The 17,805-nt window shown below is 40.6% G+C and overlaps 1 protein-coding gene across 1 annotated transcript; it reads left to right on the top strand.

Annotated features, from left to right (window-relative positions):
• The first annotated feature begins 3,529 nt into the window (after window positions 1-3,529).
• On the top strand, window positions 3,530-7,289 carry LOC123075028 (uncharacterized). The gene is made up of 9 exons (XM_044497721.1): window positions 3,530-4,083; window positions 4,224-4,334; window positions 4,410-4,559; window positions 4,655-4,753; window positions 5,198-5,748; window positions 5,988-6,044; window positions 6,415-6,470; window positions 6,854-6,884; window positions 7,016-7,289. The coding sequence occupies exons 4-9, from the start codon at window positions 4,718-4,720 to the stop codon at window positions 7,053-7,055; spliced, it is 771 nt and encodes a 256-aa protein (XP_044353656.1). The 5' UTR covers window positions 3,530-4,083; window positions 4,224-4,334; window positions 4,410-4,559; window positions 4,655-4,717; the 3' UTR covers window positions 7,056-7,289.
• The last annotated feature ends 10,516 nt before the right edge of the window (window positions 7,290-17,805 follow it).

Genomic DNA, 17,805 nt, shown 5'->3' with positions numbered 1-17,805 from the left:
GAGCCAGATGATACCCGTTTCCCGTTCTCTCTATGGTAAGTGGCCCCGCGCCGTTTCTTTCTCCAATGGCCGGCCTCCTCGCGCACGATCCCCTCTCCTCTTCTTCCCCCGAACTGCTCGCTCACTTGTAACGGCAATTGGCCCCACTCCTCCCCACTCCGCGATTACTTCCCCTCTTCCGCTTCCTCCCAGTGAACCGAGGCGGAATCGCGGATCCCCTTCTTCCACGGCGAATCGAGACCGGGGGGGGGGGGGGGGGGGGGGGGGGGCGCTGGTTGCTTCTACGGCGGTCGGCGACCGATTTGTTCCGGTGAGATTTCCTATCCCCCCCCCCTCCCCCTCCCCCGCCTTGTGTTTGCGTCGTGGGGTGAACCCGGGGTTCCGCGGGCGATTTTTGGAGGGTGTAGATGCTTTTTTGATGGTGCAGCGAGTCGTTTTGTTCGGGTGTTAGTTTGCTTGAGATTGGTGTGCAGAAGGGAGTTGGATGTGTTTGTGGGTTCATTCCAATTAGGTCAAACGCGGTTGTGGTGTTGTAGTTTAGGCGTAGATTTGTACGAAACCTTGTGGTTCAAGATCGATTTGGTTGCGGGTGGTGGTATGTGTCTGATTTCCCCGGGATTCCATCTTGTTTTGGTGAATTTTTTAATGTGGAAATGAACTCTATACCCAATCCCTCCCTTATGTGTTTCAGATGCAGATGTGTGATGATGTGTTGCGCAAGGTCCAAGTGTAAATTCGTATTGCGACAATAATCTATGGGTAATGCATATCTACCGGGACTTGTTGATTGAAATTACCACTAAATTTGTTATTTGTTACCATGAAATTGCATGCTAGGTCACATGCTTCAGATCCAGCATAATGCTTAATGTTTTTTACTAGGTCCTTTTTGCTTGTCAATACCACTGTATTTGTTAGTGGTTACCTTGAAATCTCACTCTAGTTCAGTCGTTTCATATCTAGCATAATGCTTGATTCTTGCCATAGCTTATTGCTTCATATTACCACTAGATTTGTTAGTTGTTACCATGCAATTCCTCTCTTGTTTTCAAATTACCAGTGGTTAAAGTAACATTCATATATAACGAACGTTCTGATTTTAGTAGACAGAACTGAACGATGCTAATAACCATGCATGTGTACTTCTCACCTTTTTCTCATATTAGCAACTTCAAGTACGTACTTTCCTCCACCGTTCCCTCATTCCTCACCTTTTATTAGAGCAAATTAATTGCATGCGAAAAAGACAAAAAAGATAATGTCATCATATACTCTCTCAGTTTTGAACTTCAAAAAGTTTGTAGCTCAAATCGTTACTCCATCAAAAAAATGTTTTCACATAAAAAACTCGTCGCGGCGAGGCCTTCAAAACTAGGTCCTATATTGGTATGTTCTGACAAATTTTTTAGGGGTAAAAAGTTACCACGCCAGTGCTACACAAGTTATCATGACAGTTGAGCATAAGTTATCATGTTGTTTATAAATAAATTACCAGGCATAAAAAAAGTCCCTCCAACCTTCTCTTACATGCACATGTGTGTGTGCATACATTAGAGGGGAAATATCTGATGTCATCCTATATTCTCCCCTCTTTTGAAACATCGAAATGTTTTATAGCTCAAACCGTTGGCCCGATTGAAAAATTGTTTTCACATAAAAAATTATAATGAGACCTAAGAAATTAGATTTCATGTTGATATGTTCTGATGATTTTTTTTGTTGAAATAGTTACCAGGCCAGGGCTAAGTAAGTTATCATCTCTGATATGTATATATTATCATGCTATTTACACATGAGTTACCGTGGTACATATTGAACAACATTTTCTCCAGGATAAAGTTATCGCGGTGTTTGTGCGTGACTTACCACGCTTGCGGTCCGTATATTACCACACTATTTACACATTAGTTATCGAGAGTATCTTTTCAAACAACCCCCCCCCCCCCCGGGTCAAAGTTATCACGGCGTTTGTATACCTGAGTGATCAAGTCTACAATTTGTATATTACTGTGCTACTTACATGAAAGTTGTCGGGAGGGGATATGTTTTCGAACAACTTCAGCCCCTGACCCAACCTCCATCAAAGTTACGGTGGTGTTTTGTGCGTGACTTATCAAATATATGGTGCGTATAGTATTATGCTACTTACACGGAAGTTATCAGGGGAATGTTTTTAAACAACCCCCGATGGTCAAAGTTATCATGGTGTTTGTGCGTGAGTTATCAGCTCTATTGTGTGTATGTTACCATCTATTTATAAAGAATTTTACCGTGGGTACATTTGAAAAAAATTGCCCCGGTCAAAAGTTATCATGGAGTTTGTGTCTAAGTCAGGTCTGCGATTTGTATATTATCATGCTATTTACATAGAATTTACTGTGAGTATGCTTTCAATAAAAAACTTCCCCGGTAAAAGTTACCACGATGTTTGTACCTGAGTTATCAGGTCTACGGTGTATGTGTTATCATACTATTTCCACATAAGTTAGCAGGGGTATGGTTTCAACAACTATTTTCTTCGGTTCAGAGTTACCATGATGTTTGTACGTAAGTTATCATGCCCGTAGTGTGTATATTATCATTATTTACACAGGAGTGGCCGGGGTAAGTTTTCAATAATTTTTTTCCCTCGGTTCAAAGTTATTGCAATGTTTGTACCTAAGTTATCAGTTATTCGGTGCATATATTATCATGTTATTTTTACAGAAGTTATCGGAGTATGTGTCAACAACTATTTCTTCAAGTCAAAGTTACAGTTGTGTCTGTACGCAAGTAATCAGGTCTACGGTGTATAAATTACCATGCTATTTACATGAAAGTTACTGGGAGATGTTTTAAAAAACTTTTTGATCTATGTGAAGCGGTATGGAATGTGCAAGAAAATGATGGAACTTGGATGCACAAATTCAAGTAACTGGAACCGATGATAATGTTGGTTCAATTCTTTTTAAAACTCGTAATAAGAAGGTATAAGTAGTGTGTACCTTGTGACAAACCAGCAAATTAGCCTAGTTGGTTGTTATCGTGGGATTAACATATGAGGTCGTGGGTTCGATTCCCTGCTACAACAACAAATTTTGCATAATTATAAGAGGCTGCGCACCACAAAAAATCCCCTATAAAATCGGATCTCATTAAAGTGTCATCAATTCCACGGCGCATGATTGGAAAGTCATTAATCATGACCGCAGAAAATTAGGCATGGGATCAAAAAGTCATTAATATCATTAAAGGTGTTAATTGTTTTCATAAAAAGGATCTCATTAAAACAAGAACGATTCTGCGCCATGAGATCGCGATCGGACGACAACAAGATCGTTCGGATCTGATCACAAAATCTGAATGCTCGGAAATTAGATTGTCAACTAAGAAAGTTATCACGGCTGATAAGTTCTGATTACCAGTCTCATGCATACAAATTACCAGTGGTTTTGTTGAGTTGTTGGTTGTTGTGTCTTTCAATTCACCTTTCTCAACTCTTTGATTGTCAGTCCTTAATTGTTTTGTTTCTTTGTACTTGGCAGGGGCACGATGCCAAGGAAGCGCAACGGATATGGTGATGGCCATGAGGGAGTTCCTTCAAAGAAGCCGAAGCGCCCTCCACCTCATAACAGGGCTTCCCCTAACTCACTTTTGACTGCCTGTAAAGGTTTGTCTGATGGTAGGAAAAATGCTATCGACGAAATGGACTTCAAAAGCCTTCGGGAGATCAAGTGCGGCCACCCATTCAGTTTCCTTAGTGAATGGCTTGCCAGGTTATACGAGCCAAAATCTCGTGAAGTGGTTGTTCCAGGGCGTGGCAGGATCCCTGTTAATGAAGAGTCGGTTCATCGTGTGATGGGTGTGCCCCGTGGTAGGGAGGATGTCCCTTACAATCTACCTACAGAAGCTGATATTGAGTTAGGTATTGAGATGTTTGGTGAGCTTGGACATACGCCGAAGATGACAGATGTCCTTGATCTTATAACAAGTTCTGTCAATATTGATGAGAAGTTCAAGCCAATGTGGCTTATGCTTGCCGGCAATATTGTCATTGCGCCTACTACATCCAACAAGATTAGTCCTAGGTGGTATGGTGTGTTGGTAAGTATTTCCATACTTGCTCATTTTGTATGGTGATAACTTTACGTCTTGTGGCTGATAACTTGCATCATGCTTATATGGAAACTGCAATGCTTTCTAGCATGTTAATTTTTTGTTTATTTTCTTCCTTGTTTTTTCAGCAAAACATTAATAGAGTTAAAGATCTAAACTAGTCCAAGTTCATTGCTGATGAGCTCCACAAGGCACTGTCAAAGGGAAAGCCTACAAAGGGATGCCTTCTTTTCTACAATGTAAGTTTTGCTGCTTTTTTTCTTTTTTGCTTTTGTTTTGATTGTGTATTCTGACGACATTCACCTTTTTACCAGCTTTTGTACATTGACGCGATTGATCTTACTGGTCTTGGTATCGCATTGCCCGATGGTGCTTTTGCTATTAATGTTTGGACGAAAGAGAAGATATCTGAAGTGCTTAGTAGGGATGTCCAAGCGGACGAAATTTCTTATGGGAAACTACCGGTAACTTGTTTTTTCTGATCAGTTCATGTACTTACTGCAAATGCATTTGTTTTCATACTTTTCCTTACTCATTTCCGTTCTCAATAATTCGCCAGTTGAAACCCCAGTTTGGCGCCGATTTTTGCTTGTTTGGCGGTTTACAAGGTCTTGGGAAATTCATGCGTGTGCATGTCCCACCAAACTGCAGTGATGAGGTATGCTGGGTTTTTTTATTTTGTTTGGAGGTATTCTAGTAATTGTAGCTCCTTTTGTTCTTTTCTTGCATTTACATGGTAACTTATGACTGTACACCCTCATAACTATTTTGTATTACACATCTGAAAGTTTTACACACTGTTAACATATGTTGTGTTTATGATGGTAACTTTTGTTGCATTCACATGGTACTTTGTGGTTGTTCTCCCTGACAACCCATGTTTTACCTATCTGAATTTATTACTGTCGATAACTTGTGTTGCACTTGGATGGTATCTTCTGTTGCACTCACATGACAACTTCTGTATGCATATCCTGATTATTCTTTATTTATGATCTTGGTTTGTGTGTTTTGTGTACTTCATGATCCTTTTTCGCATCTGAAAATCATGTCTAGTAACTAAAAGTGTTCCTTGTGTTCTTTGTTTCTTACTAATGAGCAGAAACTTGCAAAGGCTTCTGAGCTTGTCGGTCGGTTTTCGTCTGCCTTGGTTGGCCTGCTTGGCGATCTTGTGCAAGGGTTCATCTCCCTTGATGATGAAGGCAGTTCACATGTGTCTCATCGACTAGACACGGATCTTAGGGGAATTTCTTTTGGTACTCACAATATGGCAAAGCCCCCTCCTGCACGCCGTACCTGTCAAATAGACAACCTTGGAAAGAATATTATTGATGAATCGGATACTGACAATGAGACGCAGGATAACGACGATGACGACTCTGATGATGATGATGATGATACAGACTTTCAAGTTTTTTACCATGGTGAAAAAGGCCATACTGGTTCTTCTTCCTGTAGCGGGGCAGTGAACGTGGCTTCTGGCAGCGGGGTAGCAAATGTGGACGCGCCACCCAAGCCTGCCCAACTATCAGATAGGGATATTCATCTTTCTGTCATGAAATTGGTCATCCAAGAGCTTGGGATCCGTGTGGCTGACAAGGGCGCTGGTGAGGTCATTCCACCCTCAACTCAGATTAAGCAGGTTCCACGCAGGTGAACTATCCTTTGTATTTTTCTACTACTTATATTTCTTCAGTTTCTCTTCTTTTGTCAATTTCTTTATTTTGTTACTGTATTTTTGACACTGCATGGTAGTTTCAACTGTTGGTATGTGATAATTTCAGTAGCATTTCTCTGATAACTTGCAACTATTATGTTCTTATATACATCTTCGCTTTTTGTTTCTAAACTACTGGTCCAACCATTTTGTTCACTACTTTATTTTTATTCAGGTCACCCAGCAAACAAATTGGTACACTTGAGGCGTCATCTAGTATCCCACGATCAAGGTAATCTGTTTTTTATTTCTAGTCTTTCCTTTTGTATTTTTTTATTCATTTTGTGTTGCATAATAGATGAATTCCAAGTTTGTTTTCTTCAGGTTTCATAATGCTACTTCTTATAATTAGCTAACCTTTTTATATAGTATATACATCTGTATAATATATGTTTACCTGGTTGATTATTCGTCGTGATTACCTTTGTTAAAAATATGCTGGTAACTTCATATTGCATGATAGTTTTGAACTGTTTGTCTGGTAATTTCAGTAGTATTACCCTGATAACTTGCAACTATCTCCTCATTTCTATACATCTACATTATTTGTTAATAAAATACTACTCTAATTATTTTTGTTTACTACTTGTATTTATATTCAGTGCACCCGACAAACAAGTCTGTTCACTTGAGGCGTCATCTACTATCCCGAGATCAGGTAATCCCCTTTTTGTTGTGGTCTATATTTTTTGTATTTTTATTCATTTTTTGTTGCATAATAGATGAATTTCCAAGCTTCTTTTATTTTAGATTTTATAATGCTACTTCTATAATTAGCTAGCCTTTTTATATGCTATATACATCCGTATAATCTATTCTTACCTGGTTAATTATTCGTCGTGGTCATTTTTGTTAATATATGCTGGTAACTTTTTGTTATTAGCATGCTTTAACTTACTTTTATGTCATAAGTTTAACTTAGTAAAGATAGCATATGTCCTTGTGACACAATCAACGCATGATAACTTTGTCTGTTCATTTTAACACTACATCTCACTTCTTATCATCCTCCCCCCATTCTTTGGCTTTTATTTTTTGCAGCCAGTCAAATCAAAAGAAGGCTGCTACAAAGGTGCGGTTTCTCAAGACTAGATCTTCTCCTCGACTAAGAGCAACATCTTCACAGCCGGTAGAAGTTGTGGATCTTGACGGTGACGTCTCCTGTTGCCGTTTCACAATCTGATGTGATGGCCTCTTTGCCAGCCTTCGTCGAAGCAGCGGCTACTTGCGAAGTTGCATCTGATGTTGTTGAATCTGTAAAACAACTTGCTGGAGTGGCCACCATCACTTCTGTTGTTGAAGAGCTCGCCTCTGCAGCTGTTAATGATGAATTGCATGCTGAGGAAATTCCTGCTGCAGACATTGGTATGCATGGAGGATCACTACTCTGATGTTAAACATACATACCTGGTTTGTGGATTTTTTATGCGATTCTTTTTTCAATGTGATAAAATATGTTTTTTGTCCTCTCATATGACACAACCCAAAATGTTAATGAAGTCGTCACTGAAGCTGCCCAAGTGTCTGTGCCCCCTGATGTGGGAGCGGCTGTTGCAGCAACTGGTGTTCATGCAGAAAAAACAGCTCCAGGTAATCATGCACTGTTCTGATAGTAACTATAGAATAGTCTGATGGTAACTTCACATAGTTATGTTGGTAAGTTACATATTGTGGTCCCTGGTAACTTGAGTTGCTATATACTGATAAGATCTCTTCTTATTCCCTGATAACCTGTGCCACTATCCTCTCATGCCACAATATGTTCTATGTCCATGGTAACTAACCAGTATGTTGCATGACAACTTCTGCATTTTTTGTGCCCCTGATCAATACCATTTTTTTGTTATTTTTTTGGCCTGAACCAGTGATGTTCTGGTAAGTGTCATTGTTTGGCCTGATAACTTTGACTCTAACCAAATATTATCTTACCCAATACAGTCTTCACAACACCCCTTTATCCCAACATTCATTGTTTGGCCTAATAACTACCACTCTATCCCAACATTATCTTACCCAATACGGCCTTGGCAACACCCCTTTTCTATTGTGGTGATAAGTCATTATTATTGTGCTGGTAACTTTCATTGTTCTAGCTTGATAACTTTCACTATATCCTAATATTTAGTTTACCCAATACGGTAGTGACAACACCCCTTCTGTTATTATTTGATGGTACTTCCCCGTGAAGTTCACCAATGTTATTACTATATATTTTTTAATTTGTTTGTTTATTGTGTATATCCCTTTTCTCATGTCCCATCTTACCTTTTGATTTTCGTTTTTTTTATATAATAATGAAATATCGTTGTGTTCGGGTGTATGATGTAGAACTTGATGATGACGAAGTACTTATGTGGTGGGAAGAATTTGAACATGATAACCCAGCAGCCAAAGGAAAAGCTGTTGCCCAAGGAGGTAATCATTTTTTGTTACTTTGACAATGCCAAAGTTGTGATGCACTATATAAATGTCACCTGGTAACTTTTGCCCCCATTGTTGATAAGTTACTTACAAACTGATTGATAACTTCTGATTTCCCACTTCGTTGAACCCTTCAGATTGTTTAACCTCTGTTTATCATCACCAATCCTTTTTCTAAACCCTTCAGAATGTTTCGCAGAGCATTGTCAAAGCCCCACATTTTCTACACCACACTTACCCCAACCCAAAGAGTATATGCAGCGCAGTGCCATGCCTAGATCTTTAATTCGGAAAGTTATTGTTACCCGCCCATCACAATACTAGTTGCTGCCATATTCGGCACTCATCCCCATCAAAGAGGATGAGGCTGTTTATGATGAAGTTATCAAGCACACAACTGATTCGAACTCCAAGATTAAGGGGTAACAAACGAGCTTTCTTAGTTTTTCATACCTTTATTGCAAAAAAAATTGCCATTCCATTTGTTGAGTTGCTTTCCCCCTAGTATCATAGTTTTAGGGTAGTCGACATCGATGGAAGGTGGGTCACACTCGGCGAGCTTGCTGATTGTGTGAGAAAACGGGGCAGGTTTCAACCAGTATTATTGAGTTGCATGTCCGTGTTCTTCAACATTTGGAAATGCCAAACAAGATTATCTTCCCTTGGTCGCTGTCCATATATCTTCTTGTTGGAGACTTCAAATGTAAATCCGTAATGCATCATTTCCGACGGGACCAACATTACATTCCGAGCCACCAATATGAGGTACTTTCCAGTTTGTTGTCATTCTTACATGTTAATATCCATTGCCTACATTTTTATTGCCAATTTAGCGTTGATATATAATTAGTTTTCTTTCACCCATAATCATGATAATTTTGCACTACCAATCATGGTAAATTTTCTGTTTTCCTACTATTCTCATAATTTCCCAGTGCTTTATTTCATGATAACTTCAGTATACATAGTCCGGTATCTTTGTATTTTTCTGGTATGGTAAATTGAGCATCCAAGGTCTAATAATATTTCTATCTTTTGTGTTTTCATGGTGGCTCCAGCATCCCTATTCTTGTATTTTTTATCTTCAATCGTATGATAACTTGATTGCTTTGCATGGTAATTTAGCATCTAACTTCTGGTAGTTTTTATCTTCTCCCATGATAACTTTTTTATGTGCCTTGTATTTAAGCATGCCTTCCTTTTTCTGTTCATGTTACCATTATTGTAGCTACTATTCCCTGCTCTACAAAAGTTGGGAGCGGCACCACATGACAGTCATTGGTATGTATTATCGCTGAATCTTAAGGCGAAACGATTTGAGGTGCTAGATTCACTTCATGAAGAAGATAGTCCATCTTTAATTGAGCACGCAACAAGGTATATGAACGCTATAAAGAAGGCTTGGTTGATTGCATACAAGGACTCACATAAGCAAATTCAAGACTATGAACTCGTGTACATTGATGTTCTTAAACAGGAGAACGGGTTAGTTGTGTATTTGTTTTTACTTTACTTTTTTGTTGGAGCTCAATTTTTTGTTAGATATCATGCTTACTGTTCTCACTTTGACACTCTGTTTCAGCATTGATTGTGGCTTCTTCACTCTCATGTTTCTGGAGTTATGGAATGGGAAAAATAATCCTGCTTTCACCCATGACCAAGTACCAGCACTCAAAAAAATATTGACATTGAGATGGCTAAATCACACTCATAACAAATGCAAACAGTGGAGCCATCATTTGTTTGGCAACAATTCATGAAGTATCAACTGACATATTTTTTTCCGTTTGTGAGAGTAATTCCAGTGCTGGTCTTAAATTGATGTTAAATACTCGAAAGAAGTAGTTTAACATTTGCTTTGTTGTCACAATGCTATTTTTTTTGGGTTTTCTCACCACACAGAGAAAATCAAGGACCATTTGATAACTTATAGCATTTATGGCTAATATTTTGTACAAAAATGGTCTGATAACTAGTTGTTTTATCATTTTTTTGACATGAAATAATCTGATCACAATTTGTCTAGTAACTTGCAGATTATTTTGCTGATAACTAGCATGTATAAATGCTGATAGGTTACAAAAATGTAGGTATAATAACTTTTTTGATTGCATATAGTGCCGATAACTCACGGTAGTGAAATGACATAGATAAAACATCTAGATACCTGATGATGTCCCACAGTATCAAAGTGCTGACAACTTACACAATATGTTTATGATAACTTCCACCACAAAGTACTTAAAACCTCATCCCACCAAAGTGTTGATAACTTACATAAATATAGGTACGATAATTTGGATTACATTTGCTATTATAATGATCGGCAAACAAATGGAGATAAGTTGTGTCCATTCATTTGTAGTGACGATCTTCCTTTTTCTTTCATTCATATTGGTAGAGGTAACGTGCAGTTGCGCTTGTCATGGTCCAGGCTGCCGTAGACCCTGCACTTCCTTTGTTTTGTTGTGCAATGTAAAATGGATGTTGAACCTTTTTTTTGACCGCCCTTTCGTGGCAGTCTTCGAGGAATGGGATGTGGCGCCATGTGGTTGCTTGAATGTGGCGGCTGGCACGTTGACGCTAGCTTGTATTGTCACATGGATGCTTGTTTGTCCAGTGTTTGGGTTGTCCACTTGTTGTGTGTTAGGTATGTTTGTTTGCTGTTCAAAATGGATGGCTTCACTCGTTGCGACCACTGGATTAGAACATGGATCTTGTTGTGATTGGAACGATCCTCTATCTTCTTCCATGTCCCTTCTGGCCTTCTTATGCATGCATTTTGTTAGCGCATCCATTTCTTACTTGAAAGCATATAGGTGTTTTCTAGCCACCCTGGCATCATCATATGTGAGGCAAGTGTCCTTGGTTGTTGCCTTGAAATCCTTCAGCATTGACGTATATCGCATGACGCTTTTGCCCCCCTCTGGCATGCTCTTACTAACTGTTGGTTGTTCAAAATTAGGCTTGATTAGTTCTGCTTCCTGATCCCAAATCCATCTCTTTAGAATATACTTCTTAGGTATCTCATACACCCCGATCTGGTCCATCACTCGTATCACGTGTGCGCACAGTATACCATCTCGCTCAAACTTGCCGCAAGTGCATGAATATGTCCCTTAATCCTTGTTTGCTTGCACATGGTAATCCCTCTCCCCATATTTTGGTATGATTCCTCTGACTGAGCCGACCTTGAATGACACATTTTGCAATGTGTCACATCTGTAGTCAGTTTTCACCTTCATCTCCATCTGGAATTTGGAGAAAAGATTATCCGTGTAGAGGCCCCACACCTGTAACTCGAGTGGGTTGAACGAGTATGTTTCCACCTCTTTGTACACTATTTCCAATTGCTCTTTTGCCACGCTCACCATCACCTTCTCCTGGACCACAGTGTACTGTTTTGCAAATTCAACCAGTGAGTTATTTGGGTTGACGTACTTCTTCAACACAACGTTGAATCCCTCGCTCCTTGTCGTGGTCTGCAAGAACGGGAAGAAGTCGTGCATGTAGTACAACGGGACCCAGCATTCCCTGTTTTCCCACAGGCCACAGCCAATGGAATGTTCGTTGTCCATCACGATCATCCACCATTTTTCCTCAAACTCTTCCACTGCATTAAAAAACCAAGGAGATGGTAACTTAAGTGAGATCATGATAACTTTAATGTACTTAACATGATAACTTCCTTCAGGCAACACTAGGTGGTTCTAGTTCATGCAGAATGGGGAACTTTCCTAATGCACATAGATATGATAACTTGAACAAACAACTCTTGGTGACTCTAGCTCAGATAACTCTTCCACTGCATTCAAAAATCAAGGAGATGGTAACTCAAGTGCATAGATCATGATAATTTTGATGTACTTAACATGATAATTTCATTCAGGCAACACTTAGTGGTTCTAGTTTATGCAGAATGGGAACTAGAACAACATGGTAAATATGCTCAAGTGGTCATGATCACTTTCGAACATGAGTGCTGGTAACTTTTTCTGGGTACCATAACAGTCCAGTTTTTACATGAAACCTCTTTTTAAATGTGGAGAAAATTGGTATAATTGGTGATGATTTATTATGATTCAGCATGGTAACTTTGGATGTCGTGACACAATAGCTAGTTTGCGGTTATAGGAGTGAAGTGTGTTGTGTGGAAATACATTACCAGTCAAGCTGTTGTCAACACAATCTTTGAATGCTTTGTTCAGTGGTTGATCATCAGCCATTAGCCTCCCAAGCTTCTCCTGTGCTTTCTTCATAATGTGCCATCTGCAATTTCTGTGTACTATCCTGATGAACACCTCATCAATAGCATTCCTCATGGCAAAGTCCTGATCTATGATTATGTTCTTTGGCGCAACCCCACCCATCGCATGCAATAATGTGTTAAACAACCACACAAAGTTGTTAGTCGGTTTGTTTCGAATGAAACCACAACCAAATTGGATTGATTGCCCATGGTTGTTAATGACAATGAAGGGCGCACACGACATCTTGTATATATTAGTCATGTACGTTGTGTCGAACGACACAATGTCGTTGTTGTGTATGCTCTGCGCGACACGCCATCTATCCAGAACACGTTTTCCACCCTGTCTTTGTCATCAAGTTTCATTCTCTAATAGAAATCTGGATCGTTTGCCCTCAGCTCCTCAAAGTATGTAATCGTGCTCCCCACGTCCGCATTACGGTACTCCTTACGAAATTTGGCTCGTTGATTCGCAAGGTCCTGCGTTGTGTATGGTACATTCTCAGCAGCACCATAGAACCATGAAACTAGTTGCATTTGCCTCGCGGTCTATATGTTGCATTCGTGCAGAATCCATAAGAAGTCCTTCTCGTCTTTGAGAATGTTCCAATGTGATGCTAGAAATTTTGTCAGGGAAGGCTTTCTGATCAGTGGGTGGTTGTGGTTGTCGTCGAAGCATTCAACTCTCCACCACGCATCCTTGTGTGTAAGATAAAGGTGGGCTGGACACTCAGTCATCACAATCTTCGACCTTTTTATCTTCTTCATGATGCCTTTTGGGTTCTGCACATCCTACACCTCCTCCTCCTTCTTCTTTGGCTTGCCGCCTTTCCCACACACCAGGAGTCCTCTGCTCACTGTGTTGTCCTTCAGTGTTCTTGTGTACTCTATCCTTGTCCCAAATTCATGCATGAGTGCATATAGCTCCTCAAAAAGTGTCAAACTTTATTGTTGTATCAGGAGCCTTAGGCGTGGAGTATGCCTCAGTGTTAACCCCTCCTTGATCATCGTTCAACGCTCATGTTTCTAGACTTGCCTGCTCGCTGACCGACACATAAAAAACTTTTCTTCCCCCCAATGCTAGAACTTGCTTCCTTGTTTGGTTCATGGATCCTTGGGTTAGATGTAGGTGGAGCACCTGCATGTTTTTCACATGAGACGGTCTGTCAAAACATGATTTATCATTTGGTGGTAACTTGTATTGAACATGTGTGGTAAGCTGCAGTATGTTGGCATGGTAGCACCTGATGAAGCATTTTCTTTCTTACTTTTGTTTATTTCAGTAAGTCAAGAAAAACATGACTTTTGTTGTTCTTTGTTTTATATTTGCATGCTCAACATTCATTTTTTTGCAAACCCTAAAAGCAGTGCTAGCCAATTGACATAAAATGGAGTAAAAGATGTTTTGCAAATACATCATGGTGTGAAGGAAATATGCCCTAGAGGCAGTAATAAAGTTATTATTTATTTCCTTATATCATGATAAATGTTTATTATTCATGCTAGAATTGTATTAACCGGAAACGTAATACATGTGTGAATACATAGACAAACAGAGTGTCACTAGTATGCCTCTACTTGACTAGCTCGTTAATTAAAGATGGTTATGTTTCCTAACCATAGACATGAGTTGTCATTTGATTAACGGGATCACATCATTAGGAGAATGATGTGATTGACTTGACCCATTCCGTTAGCTTAGCACTTGATCGTTTAGTATGTTGCTATTGCTTTCTTCATGACTTATACATGTTCCTATGACTATGAGATTATGCAACTCCCGTTTACCGGAGGAACACTTTGTGTGCTACCAAACGTCACAACGTAACTGGGTGATTATAAAGGTGCTCTACGGGTGTCTCCGAAGGTATTTGTTGGGTTGGCGTATTTCAAGATTACGATTTGTCACTCCGATTGTCGGAGAGGTATCTCTGGGCCCACTCGGTAATGCACATCACTATAAGCCTTGCAAACATTGCAACTAATGAGTTAGTTGTGGGATGATGTATTACAGAACGAGTAAAGAGACTTGCCGGTAACGAGATTGAACTAGGTATTGAGATACCGACGATCGAATCTCGGCAAGTAACATACCGATGACAAAGGGAACAACGTATGTTGTTATGCGGTTTGACCGATAAAGAACTTCGTAGAATATGTGGGAGCCAATATGAGCATCCAGGTTCCGCTATTGGTTATTGACCGGAGACGTGTCTCGGTCATGTCTACATTGTTCTCGAACCCGTAGGGTCCGCACGCTTAAAGTTCGATGACGGTTATATTATGAGTTTATGTGTTTTGATGTACCGAAGGTAGTTCGGAGTCCCGGATGAGATCGCAGACATGACGAGGAGTCTTGAAATGGTCGAGACGTAAAGATCGATATATTGGACGACTATATTCGGACATCAGAAAGGTTTCGAGTGATTCGGGTATTTTTTTTGAGTACCGGAGAGTTACGGGAATTCGTCGGGGAGTATATGGGCCTTATTGGGCTTTAGGGGAAAGAGAGAGGAGAGGCTGGGTGCCCCCCCAAGGCCTAGTCCGAATTGGACTAGGGGGAGGGGCTGCGCCCCCTCCTTCCTTCTCTTCTCTCTCCCCTTTCCTTGACTCCTACTCCTACTACTTGGAAGGGGGGCGAATCCTACTCCCGGTGGGAGTAGGACTCCTCCCAGGGCGCGCCATAGAGAGGGCCGGCCCTCCCCCTCCTCCACTCCTTTATATACGGGGAGGGGGGCACCCCTTGGAGACACAACAATTGATCGTTTGATCTTTTAGCCGTGTGCGGTGCCCCCCTCCACCATAGTCCACCTCGATAATACTGTAGCGGTGCTTAGGCGAAGCCCTGCGTCGGTAGAACATCATCATCGTCACCACGCCGTCGTGCTGATGAAACTCTTCCTCAACACTCGACTGGATCGGAGTTCGAGGGACGTCATCGAGCTGAACGTGTGCTGAACTCGGAGGTGTCATGCGTTCGGTACTTGATCGGTCGGATCGTGAAGACGTACAACTACATCAACTGCGTTGTGCTAACGCTTCCGCTTTCGGTCTACGAGGGTACATGGACAACACTCTCCCCTCTCGTTGCTATGCATCACCATGATCTTGCGTGTGCGTAGGAATTTTTTTGAAATTACTACGTTCCCCAACAGTGGTATCCGTGCCTGGTTTTATGCGTTGATGTTATATGCACGAGTAGAACACAAGTGAGTTGTGGGTGATACAAGTCATATTGCTTACCAGCATGTCATACTTTGGTTCGGCGGTATTGTTGGATGAAGCGGCCCGGACCGACATTACGCGTACGCTTACGCGAGACTGGTTCTACCGACGTGCTTCGCACACAGGTGGCTGGCGGGTGTCAGTTTCTCCAACTTTAGTTGAACCGAGTGTGGCTACGCCCGGTCCTTGAGAAGGTTAAAACAGCACTAACTTGAGGAACTATCGTTGTGGTTTTGATGCGTAGGTAAGAACGGTTCTTGCTCAGCCCGTAGCAGCCACGTAAAACTTGCAACAACAAAGTAGAGGACGTCTAACTTGTTTTCGCAGGGCATGTTGTGATGTGATATGGTCAAGACGTGATGAGATATAAGTTGTTGTATAAGATGATCATGTTTTGTTGAAATTATCGGCAACTGGCAGAAGCCTTATGATTGTCTCTTTATTGCATAAGATGCACGCACCAAATAATTGCTTTACTTCATCGCTATGCGATAGCAATAGTTGCAAGAGCAATAGTTGGCGAGACGACCATGTGACGACACATTGATATAGATAAAGATGATGGAGATCATGGTGTCATGCCGGTGACGATGGAAATCATGACGATGCTTTGGAGATGGAGATCAAAGGCACAAGATGATGATGGCCATATCATGTCACATATTTTGATTGCATGTATTGTTTATCTTTTATACATCTTATTTTGCTTAGTTCGGCGGTAGCTTTATAAGATGATCCCTTACTAAATTTCAAGATAAAAGTGTTCTCCCTGAGTATGCACCGTTGCCAAAGTTCGTCGTGCCGAGACACCACGTGATGATCGGGTGTGATAAGCTCTACGTCCATCTACAACGGGTACAAGCCAGTTTTGCACACACAGAATACTCAGGTTAAATTTGACGAGCCTAGCATATGCAGATATGGCCTCGGAACACCGGAAACCGAAAGGTCGAGCGTGAATCATATAGTAGATATGATCAACATAGTGATGTTCACCATTGAAAACTACTCCATCTCACGTGATGATCGGACATGGTTTAGTTGATTTGGATCACGTGATCATTTAGATGACTAGAGGGATGTCTATCTAAGTGGGAGTTCTTAAGTAATATGATTAATTGAACTTTAATTTATCATGAACTTAGTCCTGATAGTATTTCCATAACTATGTTGTAGATCAATAGCTCGCGATGTTGCTCCCCGTTTATTTTTTATATGTTCCTAGAGAAAAACTATGTTGAAAAATGTTAGTAGCAATGATGCGGACTAGGTCCGTAATCTGAGGTTTATCCTCCTTGCTGCACAGAAGAATTATGTCCTTGATGCACCGCTAGGTGACAGACCTACTGCAGGAGCAGATGCAGACGTTTGAACGTTTGGCTAGCTCAATATGATGACTACTTGATAGTTTAGTGCACCATGCTTAATGTCTTAGAATCAGGACTTCAAAGACGTTTTGAACGTCATGGACCACATGAGATGTTCCAGGAGTTGAAGTTAATATTTCAAGCAAATACCCAAGTTGAGAGATATGAAATCTCCAACAAGTTCTATAGCTAAAAGATGGAGGAGAATAGCTCAAGCAGTGAGCATGTGCTCAGATTGTCTGGGTACTACAATCGCTTGAATCAAGTGGGAGTTAATCTTCCAGATAAAATAGTGATTGACAGAATTCTCTAGTCACCATCACCAAGTTAGTAGAACTTCGTGATGAACTATAATATGCAAGGGATAATGGAAACGATTCCCAAGCTCTTCGTGATGCTGAAATCGACGGAGGTAGAAATCAAGAAAGAGTATCAAGTGTTGATGGTTAACAAGATCACTAGTTTCAAGAAAAGGGCAAAGGGATAGAAGGGGAACTTCAAGAAGAACATCAAGCAAGTTGCTGCTCAAGTGAAGAAGCCCAAGTCCGGACCTAAGCCTGAGACTAAGTGCTTCTACTGCAAAGGGACTGGTCACTAGAAGCGGAAACACCCCAAGTATTTGGCGGATCAGAAGGATGGCAAAGTGAACAAGCTATATTTGATATACATGTTATTGATGTGTACCTTACTAGTGTTTATAGTAGCCCCTGGGTATTTGATACTTGTTCGGT

Source organism: Triticum aestivum, chromosome 3D (genome assembly GCF_018294505.1).
Source record: "Triticum aestivum cultivar Chinese Spring chromosome 3D, IWGSC CS RefSeq v2.1, whole genome shotgun sequence".
Lineage (NCBI taxonomy): Eukaryota > Viridiplantae > Streptophyta > Magnoliopsida > Poales > Poaceae > Triticum > Triticum aestivum.
The sequence above is the reverse complement of the archived record's forward strand: the minus strand, read 5'-3'. Positions and strand labels throughout refer to the sequence as shown.

Coding starts and splice junctions, on each gene's coding strand:
- LOC123075028 (XM_044497721.1), top strand. CDS start 4,718: ATGCGTGTGCATGTCCCACCAAACTGCAGTGATGAG. Junction 6,045..6,414: donor TCTAGTATCCCACGATCAAG/GTAATCTGTTTT, acceptor ATTTATATTCAG/TGCACCCGACAAACAAGTCT. Junction 6,471..6,853: donor ATCTACTATCCCGAGATCAG/GTAATCCCCTTT, acceptor TATTTTTTGCAG/CCAGTCAAATCAAAAGAAGG.